The 12,104-nt window shown below is 41.8% G+C and overlaps 2 protein-coding genes across 7 annotated transcripts in view; both read right to left on the reverse strand.

Annotated features, from left to right (window-relative positions):
* The window catches only part of Twin (twin), a 339,039-nt gene that overhangs the window by 4,434 nt on the left and 322,501 nt on the right, over positions 1-12,104 (reverse strand). For all 6 annotated transcript variants that reach the window (XM_064118156.1, XM_064118139.1, XM_064118131.1 and 3 more), the window contains 3 exons: positions 6,829-7,141; positions 4,894-5,045; positions 60-290 (listed from right to left, as the gene is read on the reverse strand). In XM_064118156.1, coding sequence (XP_063974226.1) covers positions 60-290; positions 4,894-5,045; positions 6,829-7,141 — 696 coding nt within the window. The remainder of the gene's footprint in view (positions 1-59; positions 291-4,893; positions 5,046-6,828; positions 7,142-12,104) is intronic.
* Positions 529-1,844, reverse strand: LOC135161109 (protein YIPF5 homolog). The gene is made up of 2 exons (XM_064118403.1): positions 1,489-1,844; positions 529-1,218 (listed from the first exon to the last, which is right to left on the reverse strand). The coding sequence occupies exons 1-2, from the start codon at positions 1,706-1,708 to the stop codon at positions 662-664; spliced, it is 777 nt and encodes a 258-aa protein (XP_063974473.1). The 5' UTR covers positions 1,709-1,844; the 3' UTR covers positions 529-661.

Below are 12,104 nucleotides of genomic sequence, written 5' to 3' on the forward strand. Positions count from 1 at the left end.
TGAAAGATTTAAAAAATCCAATGAAATATTGATATGTTAATGCCTAAATTAATACGTACCAGAGTCAGGTAATGAGTTAAAATCTCCACACAGGAGCAGTTGAACATTGGAAGAGTCAGGTTTGTGGCCAGGTCTGAAGGATTGACCAGCCTGATCCAGGATTGAGCGAAGCTCATTGCTGAGCATCATTGTCTGGATTAATTTAACATCACAAAACTCCGGATCCCAGTGGATGTGTGCGGTGCACACGAGAATGAGTTGTTGTATCTGAGCCGGATCAGTGGGTAGACCTGAATAAAAATTTATAAATTATATTCTCTACAATTGCGACTTAAACTCCTATAACATATTTTTTCCAATTATTAAACGATGTGCAGCAACAAAGTCGATTTTATAAATATATGTCCAGAGGCTTGTTGCAGCTGGGGAATTTCCCAAGAATATATAATTGCTTTTTGAACTCAGGATTATCATTTTAATTATTTATGTGGTCAGGATTTCTTTATTAAAAAATAAATTAACATTGACTGCATGAAAAAAAATCAGAATTACATTCCAATTAATTTATTTACAATACAAATCTTGATCACAATCTTTCGCAAATATCAATAATCATCGGACCTCCCTGAAAGGTCGGCAAACACTACTTTCCATTTAACATTCAGAAAATGACAATCAGTGTGAATACTCCATAGAGCAACAAACAGGGATAAGCAATGAGTAAGCGTTGTTTCTCCTCTCCTGACATGGCCGAGAAGAGTCTGGAAGCAGAGACAGTGGCCCAGGCGACAACAAAAGCTCCTATAGCCATTCCAGCAGGTCCTTTGAGTGTTGTGAAGATGCTGAGACCAGCCAGGGCGACAACCGGTAGCAAGCAGTAACCAAGAACAGAGGCAACAGAACCCAGGGTGATGTTGCCAGTGCTGCTCATAAGCGACTGGAGGATGTACATGAGCAGGCAGGAGGTCACTGCCAGCCCATAAACATACCCAAAATGGGCCTTAGAGCCTGCGAGGAGGAGGAAGCCGGCCAGGATAAGGCAGAAGGCCACTGGACCAGCAAGATCAGCATCTTGGAGGAGATAATTAGCATCGTCGATCTGTCCTCTGCGATGGAAAGGGTTCAGAACAGCTAGAGTTTTCTGCATGATTCTGTCAGGGTCTATGCCCAGTTCCTCCAGGAGTGGAGGCTCATCCTCTTCCTCGCCGAATCCAGGGACTAAAATTAGTGAATCCAGGGGATGACAATAGGCAGGCCGAGTAAATTGTCTTCGAGAGATTCTGGTGAACGTTTTCAGGTGAGCATGTTGCGATGGTGGTCCTTGGTAATCGACTTCAGTTAACAATTTTAAACATTAAGGAAGAGAAATAATATCAATAGAACATTGATAGACACATCTCTGTCTTTAGTTATCTGAGGTCGATGAGCTAGGACCTGCATCAACAATATGCAATGAAACTGTCCACTTTATATTTTTCATCAATTTACCTTTGCCAAAATCATCAGATGCATAACTCATCTCACCGCCATAAGCCCCCTGCGTTGGATCGAGATAACTCTTCTGGGAATATGAATAATCTGTTTGTTCATCCCCATAGGACTGAAAGTCGAATTGTGGGTTAGGTTGTCCAAAGCCAGCGGGTTCAAAGTTGTATTGCCCCTGGGGTGGCTGGCCCCAGTAGTTATCCTGATCAGTGTAGCCAGACATTTGTCTCTACACTTTTTTTTCACTGTTATTATATTTCACTTGGTATTGATGCTTTTCGGAGACTCAAAATACTTTGTTGACAGCACGACGGAAATGACGAATTGTGCACTGGTCTGTTTTATTGACTGGCCGAGGTAGCGAGCAAAGGATGAGCTTCGGGTGTGTGTTGGTTGTGGCGGTAGTGTCTCTACACGGCGGGAATTTCGAATTTAGTAATTCTAACACTCCATTCCATATTGATGTTCTGATCTTGTTAACGTTAAGAACAAAATAATATTCTTATATTTTGTATCGATTAAATCATTTGATCAATTGGAGAGGAATGTTTTGTCGGCTGAAGGTGGCTGAAGGTCTTTCCAGGTAGAAACTGCTATTTAATATTGTAAACATCTTCCGTGATCAGAGACACGCCCTGAATAATGCAACATTCATTTCACTCAATTCAGTATTAATTGATCCGGCAAGAGCCTCCCCCCGGAAGCAATGGAAGTGGTCTCCCTCTTCCGCACCAGCGTAACTAAATCACCCTCAAATTAGTATAGGTAAACCCAGGGGTGTCTGGAGCGCATAACACCCATAACCGGCCGTAGACGCCTCTCCTTGAACTCGTAAATTATTTGAGGGAATCAATATCATAGGAGTGGGCTTTGCAAGAGAGCTCTTATCTCTGGCGACGCTCGAATGGTCACCAACATCTCTCTTTCCAGAGTACCCTTCTTATTTTCCCCCATTTCGTTCATTTTATTATACCCTTTTTCCTCCAACAAAAAAGAAAATCAGCTCACCGAGGGTTGCCCAGGGTGACATTGAATGGTCCAGCGAGATTTGATTCTCGAGTGTTGAAATTAATAACGGTTCGACTGATTTTTCTTCTCCAGTGGGTAGGGCTCTGGAAATGTGGACATCAGTCCCATTCCGTTCGATAAAACTTGAATGAATCTTCAATGAACATTGGAGATTCACCAGGGGATCGTCGTTCAACTCATGGTCAACCCTTATCCCCAAGTGGGATTACCAGAAATGAATTTTACAACATACTCGTACTCTAGCCTTGGCCGGCCGAGGTGTATTAAACTCTTGGCAGTAAAAATGTCCAACGTTAGCAGTTTCCAAAATATGAGTTATTCAATCAAGTTGGAATAATCGCCTCCACCGTAAGCGAAAGCCTGGCACATCTCTACTTTACCTGGCAAACGTAACTAGCTGTCCCTAATCAATCGATCCAATCCACGTCAAAGCCACATAACTAATGAATCCAGCTCGCCTCCAGTAATACACCCGTAATATGGATGTTGTAACAATGATTAACATAAGCCCACAACGTCAATTCGTAACATCGACAACCCCCAAACAGCAAATCCCTTCGCTCTGGGAATGCCGATTAATTCGGACAGTTCAACTGAGCTTAATGCCTGAACAATAGGTAATTTCCTTGACATGCTGACACCTGATAGATACACATTTTTTTCACAAGATATGTTGTCACCGTGATATCTTGTCATGAAACCCCTTGACACAATCCTCGACGTTAAATGCACACACTCGACCTTGGACAATTCCAATGGAAATGGTGTACAGGTTATTGTAGGTGAAGCACTTGGAGAAATCCATGTGTGCACATTATCGTATTTCAGTGGACTTATTAATCGTCAAGGTTTACCAGATGCATGAACAGACTCGTATATAAAACTGGCAGGAGGTCTCACGTTACTATGCAACGAAAATTTATTACGAGCAACGTTATGACTCAGTACACTGTTGGCCATTCATGTATTATTCTTTTATTACAAACCTACTTTTTCTCTCTTTATTCATGGTGGATTGCGTGCCAATGATTAAGAGTTGCATCCACCATCAATTATCCACGGGGATCACACGTTAATTGGCTTGAATTACAGAAATGCGTATCCACGAAGACTCGTTAACCATTTGCAGTGCGAAATTATTGCTCTAGAGGTTGAAAAATTGACGACCAGAAGGAAAAATCTATAGTGAGGGAGATCATTATCGTCTTCACTTTCACTGCGCTGAATTTGTTGAATTTATTTTTTCTCCTTTTAGAGGTGAATTTCAACCTTGGCCGCTTGATTCGCTTCATTATGGCTAAATGGAGCACTCCGGGAAGAACGATGCGCGATTATACAGCAGTTTAAACTCGTTTTCAAGTTTTATGATTCTCAATAATACTCAGGGGGCTTCCTCAATAACCGTGAGACGTTGTTTCATCAGATCTCTTCTGATCGAGGGGGAATTCATTGTGATGGGGACGGGAAGTTGTTCAAGACGGGGTGCACAAATGTAGAGAAACACCTTGAACTTTATTCCAGGGTCTGTTAACTCATTCGATAGAATTCTTCCGCTGAAGATTAATGGGATATTTAAGTTATTCCATCCATTACGTATTAAAATATGCTGAACTACTTGCGAAACATTAAAAAAAGTTTTATCGATTTAGAGAAAGTTTTATAGATTTTCAAGAGAATTAATATTTAATGTTCCAAGAGAGCTGTCAACTCTTGCAATTGAAGGATAAATTTTTGCGCGGGGTCTTCTCAAATTTTCAGTATAAATCAGAACTCTAATGAGCAATTAAATTTGAATCCAAACGTTGAAAATTGAAGTATAACTTTGTCAACTATTTAATGCTCATTATAGAGTAATTTAGACTCGGTTTCAACTTTCACGATTCTCTAAAATACTGAGAGCGCTTTCTCAATAACCGTGAGACGAAGTCGCTCGCATCTTCAGTGATCGAAGTGAAATTAATAGCGAAGATCACTTCCCATCTTTCCAGAGGGATTGTGAAAATTTAAGTAAACACCTTAAACTGTACTCTCTCGTTCGTATGAGTTTATTTAGAGTATTTCCTCTTTTCTCTTTTTTAGTTCTCTTGGGAGAAAAAGCCCCATTCAACTTCCTCGATTCACCACTCACCGTATTATTCTTCTGTCTTTCTCGGTGTCAATAAAAAAGTTCCTTTGTTGCTGCTACATCAGACGATGCACTCAAAAAGACCGTCGGAAAAACAGTCTAATGAGTGCTTAAAGAGCGATAAATTTACGATTCGATTTTCCCTTTTCTTTGAATTGTATTTTTTACTCTCTTTTCAGTACAAAAATACAATTCTACGGTGGGGCAATGAAAAATTTTATTACCTCTTTTATTCGAGAAACTTTAGTACTCACCATTATCCCATGCAGCTTCAGTGGTTCTTAAAAGTGCTGCTAATCCGATGTTATCCTTTGGCATTACTCGATTTAACATGTGATCGGAGCCCTCGGCATTGGCCATCGCGAGCTGATTGAATTCCACCAAATGCTCCTTGATCAATGTAAATCTGGAAAATTAAATAATATTTTCATCACGCCTCGCCCTTCCAATGAGGTCACAATTTCTCTCCCACTTTTTTTTCGGAATTTCAAAGGACTCAATTCTGAACCTGAGAAAATCCCTGGGGAGATGTACAGCTACTCCCGAAAAGTATTCGCCAAGTAGTTTGCTATGGCTTGAGCTCAAAAGTGCACAGGCATATCACGTACAGCGTGGTAGAATACAATCTCGTTTACCCATGTGCCTCACGTAAGGCCAAAAGTACCTCTCTCAGTCTCTGATTCTGGAGTATAGGAGATATTATCCCTCTTACCATTTAACTTCACTCTCCTGAATTTAATTCAATGAAAAATAGAGGGGAGATTTAAGGGCCGCGATATGCATAAGAGGGAAATAGGTGATTTTCCAGTGATGGGAGTCGATCATTACTTGCGTTTTATTTTAAAATAATTTTTCATTGGTTATTCTTAACGAATGCTGTCCAAAATGCTGAATTATTTACTTCGGAAAATTAGAAAAACAATTTGAATAGTGTTCGATAATTCATGACATTCTGGCTCCCCTCATGATATGAAATCCAAATAAAAGAAGCCCCGTGACCCAGAAAATTCCCTCAACCCCCCTCGATTAATAACCATTACCCACAATCTCCGAAACCTCCATCAATTGACAAAATTAAATTAACCTCCCCCCACGTCGAAAAAATATGTTCACCTCTAATTTTTCCATTCAACCTCCGCAAAACTCCCCAAATTGCCCCATAAATTGACCCCTCCCACCTCGCCACCGGGAATTAACTCATTTTTTCCCGATAAATCGAGCGAAATGAAATAGGAAACTTCAGCTATAATTCAACGGTTAACACACAGTGCGGGCGCGTGAGCGAGAGGGACGATAGTTACGTCGATATATTCAGTACTCTAGCATTTAATAGCGGTTTGGTACCCAACTGAAGATATAAACGAACCGTTACCGTACAGTGCAAAATCCCCGAAGAGAGGAGAGCCATCAGGTGAGGAGCGCGCGCGGTTGAGGTAAGAGGGAGGCAAATACTTAAATAGTAACCAGCACCAAGGTAGGAGCAAGATTGCATATGCTCGGCTATACATCACCATAATGGCCCTCACTCTCTCCAACTATACAGTGGACACGATAACCCGGCGGGCAATGCTTCTCTCACTCCATTCCCCCCTGCCCACCTCTTCTCAGTCCATCCAACAACTAACAAATATCACAAACTGGACTTGAATTGCATCGTGATATTGAAAATAAATGCGAGACGTCGATATAAATAGTGAAATTCCAATACAAGTGATATTGGTGAACATTTGAGGTAGAGGGGGAGAGGGTTATAAGTATTCCCTTGGCGATAAAGTATACAATGGTTGAGTTAATGTGAGTCCTTGGAGGCGCTGCGAGGATGCTAGTGGTGAAGAGGGAGAGGTCTCACGTTATCAGGACATTTTGCTGCCTCTTCGGGGCAAGCACTTTTGCGAGCAATAAACTTGCCGAGAGAGGAAAAAGGGACGGTACGGGAAGAACCGGGTGGGAAAAAACTGGGGATAGATTCGAGGGAAACAGTGAAAAAGTGAAAGAGAGTTTTGGCCCTTCGGTTACGAAACTTTTTAAATTTTTCAATGCTTAAATTTTCTAGTTTCAATTCATTTCATTCTGTTCACTGTCGGATGTTTCGAGTGGGAGTTTTGAAAGATGTCAACAGTTTTGCTTTGAAAATATTTTGCTTCTTTTCTTTTAGAATTGCAACTAATGATTATTAAAAATTCACTTACTTGGCAGTTCTGTAGAAGATGGCACAGCCATCTACATACTTTCTATCATTCTCAGCCATGGTCTTTGCCCTTGATTTCGGTGAAAAGATACCATCATAACCATCGTGCTTGAGTTCAGGTAAGAAAAAGTTGTAGAATTGATCAGTTTCAACTTCCTGAAGGCTGATAATATCAGCGGCATAGTGACGTATCTCATCGAGTATTCCTTTTTTTCGATACTCCCAGTCAAGTGCCCAACTGGGACAGTACCCATACATCTGGCGCGTTGCGTATTTGTCGCAAAGAACGTTGTAGCACATTACTGTAAAGATACCTGGAACAAACGAGTAAAAATTTATGAGCCTTGACATTACAAAAGAGCTATAGAAAACCTATTGCAACGTTTTATTGCTGAATTTATATGCCGTTTACATATAGGTCTCTCTTAATAATATATCATGAGAATTGATCATTTAGAATTTTTGCGTAAGAATGGGACTTGGAGTGAATAATTATTGCTTTTTCATTGCTTGATAATTTTCAGTCAAAGGAACAATTGTCATTCAACGAGTTTAGCAACTTCTCACGCCTTTTCCTTTTCCGCAGAAATGTTTCTTCAATTGCTGTATTGTTCCCTTTCACTATCACTTCTTGGATCCACTATCTTGATGAAGGTAAAGTAAGACGTTTAGGGCTGACATCTTCTCTCATTCGGGACTTGTAACTATTTACAACAAGGAAGTCATCCAAGTCAGAGAGTAATATTGGTATTTGAATCCGTATTTCGGTAAACAGAGTGCTTGTGAAGTGGCTCAGGATATCCTGTCTATGGTCTTGGACGAGTTGAATATTTCTCCTACTCTTTCTACCAACCAGCTACCCTAACGCTTAGCAAAGACTACTACCATCTCTCAGCAAGTTCACCCTAACTAGCATTTCGTCAATTAGCCAAACTCATCTGAAGGACATCCTAATTCCCTTTTGAGATTGTGAGTCCCACCAGAAGCTTTGGGATCCCCGTTGAATAGGACAATGTCGGGAGATGGTACTTGTATCTGCAGACGATACGTATATACGATTGCCCGGGTTAGTGTCCTCACGAGTTACATGGAGTAGAAGAGGTATACCGCTTGTGCGGTTGGTTGCACCTTGCCAATAGCATTTGGAGAATACTGTTAGCTTGTGCACCAAGATATCCAGGAGTGGGCAGAAACGCTAGACTGGGCACAAGGGTGGGATACAAATAGGCAATAGAGCCCAGTGAGCCAGCATTAAACTCACTTCTATCTGACTACCCCCATGCTCTTGGTTTTAGGTTAGATTGGGCATTTCATTTCCCTCCCCCAATACCTTTTTCAGGCTATATGTTGAGGCCAGTTGATACCCGAGACAGCATCTCCTGCCTTTCAACGTTCGATTCCCTCAATTCGCTTTTCTTTCCATCTATTTCGTCATTTCTTGGCTTTGTTCATTCCGCAAAAGACAATTCGCCCCAAAAACGATATTGAAATGCGAAAAATTTGTTCCAAATTCGTACTGGAATTTATAGTGGATCTGTAATTACGAGCGCGTTCTCAGCTTCATAGCTTCTAAAATTTCCGATGCAAGAAGGAATGAATCATTGAATCAAAGATGAATAATTTTTATGCAAATGAACAATTTCCATTCCCCGTTCGAGTTCGTAAATTTCACACGGCTCGTCCCCTTCTAGAATGGATGTTCCTTCAATTCCTTTATGCTTCCTTGTCACTGTCATTTCTTGGCTTCCCTACGTCGACGGACGACGACTCGACCATTTACGACCGTCATCTAGTCTCAATCTTCGCGAGGGGAATGATTTTTATCAAGGAAGTCGTAAAGACACATCCATTCATTCCCCATGCAAAATCAGAGTAATTTTGGTATTTGAAGGATGTAGTGCCCTGACAAACTGAGTGCTCACGAACTTCATGGATGTCTTGTCTATGATCTTGGATGGGTTGAAGATTCTGGGTTGACGCGGGGGGATAAGAGGATCAGCATAAAGTGAGCTGTCTTACCAACGCCCCGCAATGTCTGAATAAGATTTATCCTCTGGTTTGCAAGGAGTCTCTTTGCTTTACTCGGGTAACATTATTGGCTTCCTCCCACAGTCGTCCGCCACTTTGATCGCATTCGGCATCCTGTTATTCCAATATCCCGGGGATTTCGGTCGAAATTCATTGTGATCACCGGCTAAATTACGCGAAGAGAAATTCAATTAAAATTAAGCTCCTTAAAAATTGTTAAACGACCAAAAAAAGTAATTTGAAGGCACAATAAGTCGACCATAAAGGTATTGTGGGCCAGGGGCTGGAGATTGTTAACATGTTCTATAACAATGTAAATTCCATCACAAACTATAATTATTATTGAATATTTTCTCTGTGAGGGAATTCTTTGTTTGGCCCGATTAATTATCGTATCCACGTATGCATCAGTTTAATTACGAGGGGGTATAGATGTATGCCGGAGTAATTTTGCCCTACTGAATCGATTTTCATGGGCGAGACTCATTAACGAAATTCACTCCCATGAATTCATCAGTATAATTTCATTGTGTATGAAGGGGGTTGGAGTGAATGTAAAGATTGTGCGGCTGTTGACATGAATTCGAACGACTCACTCCTCGAGATTCATTCGTGCGATCGTGTTGAGAGGGCATTATATTCAGACTCGATGTTGCGTGAGATACGTTTCTTGTTAATGGGCCGACCCCTCTCTCGCTATTTCGCCTCACTCGAGGGTGTACACTCTGTGAGTGGAGACAATGATGTATACTACGCGGGAAGGGGGGATGTATTTTATAGGGGAGAATAAATACTTGAAATTTCTTCAGGAGTTTGAGTTATGAAAACTGCATTCACTGGAGAACAACAAGACGCATTCTGCCTAAAGGAGCCCCGTGGAGCCCTAGGAGGTAACGATGGAAAAAACAATTTTTTTGGTCAATCCGCAGGCCATAATAACGTTCTTGGATTTTTTCCGAGGTCAATTGACTTCCGCCAAAATCGAATTTTCACTCCCAGTGAATTACACATCGGCTGGCAGTTACTTCCACTTCTATTCCAGCCTAGGGACTGATGCATATGGTATATGGCTCAATTTTCATGAATATATCTGTTATCTCATCGCATCTCCAGCCCCTCTAGAATAAAAAACCCAAGAAATAAAAAATTCACATTTCTTCAATAACTCATAATTTAAATTGAGGCGCAGTCCCGCTTAATTCGATTTCCATCTTCGATCTCAGCCCCAAGGTCTGCCCCATTATCTCCTCCACCTCGATAAACTGGTGTGTGAACTTCCCGTTTTGATGTTGAAACCACCTAGTGCCAGAGGTTACCATCAACTTTATCGATCAGATTGGGAAGAGTACCAGTGAGCGCGCTAATGCGTTTGATCCATTTTGGAAAACCTCGGGATTACAATTGCCGTTGTGCCTCTCCCCCTCGCCCTCCCCCCCCCCCCCCCCCCCGTCAACCCATAAAACGTGATGCGGTTCACTAGGCGATAAAGAAAGCGCTTTAAATCGAGATAAGCACCCGATCACGTAGTCTTTTCAGTGGGGAGCTATTACTATGAGTGCAGTACAGTTGTTTTCGCTGATAAACTCGGTACTTTTTTTCATTCGTATTCATTCGGCCCGATATTACCGATGTACCTGGTGGAACTGGCCTTTCGATTTTATTTTCGATTAGTTGAGTTGATGGAGAGCTACAAAAGAATTATGACAAATTACCCTGCCTCCCTTAGGTTCAGAGATATTCTGTGAACATTCAGTCAAAATTTGAAGATTATCATTCTCCCGAAGTTATCGATCAATCGGCAATATGAAAGATGACCCATTTAATCGCCTGTGCATATAAAAAAAACACCATAAAATTGGCTGTATATTTTTAATATCGTATTCCCCTTCCAATTATCGTTGAGTTGACCTATCTTCTTTTACCCCTTCACAACAGAATTATGACTGTAACACCCCACCTTGATCAATGACCCATCATACTGCTGATCCTCTTCAAAGTCCCTCCATGAACCCAAGAGTAATTCAATAAAATCCCCCGTTGGTGTGTTAATTTGTCCGTGCAATCAATCGAATTGCTCCTTTCGCTTTATCCTCTTGACGTTGGGTTCGTTATCAAGCCCGGTTGCCCTCTCCCCCGAACGCCAGCCGGCCTTTTCTCACTCAGTTAGACCCGGTGATCTTATTAGTCAGTCCCCTCACCAGACAGCCTTTTCTGTCCATCGTGCGAATGACTGGGGACAACCGCCGGCAGTGACGGTAACAAGATGTTTGTCGCAATGAATTGAGGAAAAATTGATTAGTCCGGGGATCATTCCCCCGTCATGCCACACGAGTCCGGGGGATTCGTCGGTGTTGAATGGGGATGGCCCTATCCGGGGTTGGGTTAGAGGAATATACCGAGCGGATCAATGAAGAGGCAAGCCCTTAGGGTAACAAAAGACCAATCTCCCGGCACAATTCGCTTATGATTCTTCCCCCTGGATTCCAAGTGTTAATAACCATTGTTAATTGACTAATTTTCTTCGTGATCATTGCTGCAATGTCTAGCCTGGAGATTCATTCCCAGAAAGATCATGTCTTGGTTATGAAACGATTTTTTTAATTACAGCTTGAATCAACATATCACTCACTCCTCGACAAATGTCTGATGTTCTCATAATTAAATAGCCCAATCATAATTAAAATATTAATATGACCGCTAGGTGTTTCTGTCTTAAAGACCAAATGCCCACTGGGACAGTAGCAATGGTGGCTCCATTAGCTTCAGCCGCAGTGTCTGGCGGCAGTGGCCGCAGCTGAATGTGCCGAGAGGGATGTAGCCATCGAATATATCCTTGAATCATACCAATGAAAGATTGATGCTAATCGATCGAACGTCGGCTGCCCAGTAAACGCTACAAACTCCATCATTGGCTAGCCTCAGCAGTTTGTCACACCAGATATGACTGCGCTGACTGCCATGGAGATAATACAACTTGATGTTTTCAGGCGTCGTAAAACAAAATGCATGCCCCCCCTCGGGGCATCACTGCGACTACCTCCGGGATGTTCGCAAAAGAGGAAGAGAGAGAAAACAGCCAGAATGGGTGGAGATCGGTTGAGGTAGCCGACCTGTTAATCACTTCAGTATTGCAAAGTGTTTACTGGTGAGAAATATATACGTGGCAGCGCGGCAATAGCTCCTGCAGGGCATCAAGACATATTTTCCCACACAATCCTCACAATTCAATGCTGCACATGGCTGTGCAAG

The sequence above is a fragment of the Diachasmimorpha longicaudata genome, chromosome 1 (genome assembly GCF_034640455.1).
Source record: "Diachasmimorpha longicaudata isolate KC_UGA_2023 chromosome 1, iyDiaLong2, whole genome shotgun sequence".
NCBI lineage: Eukaryota > Metazoa > Arthropoda > Insecta > Hymenoptera > Braconidae > Diachasmimorpha > Diachasmimorpha longicaudata.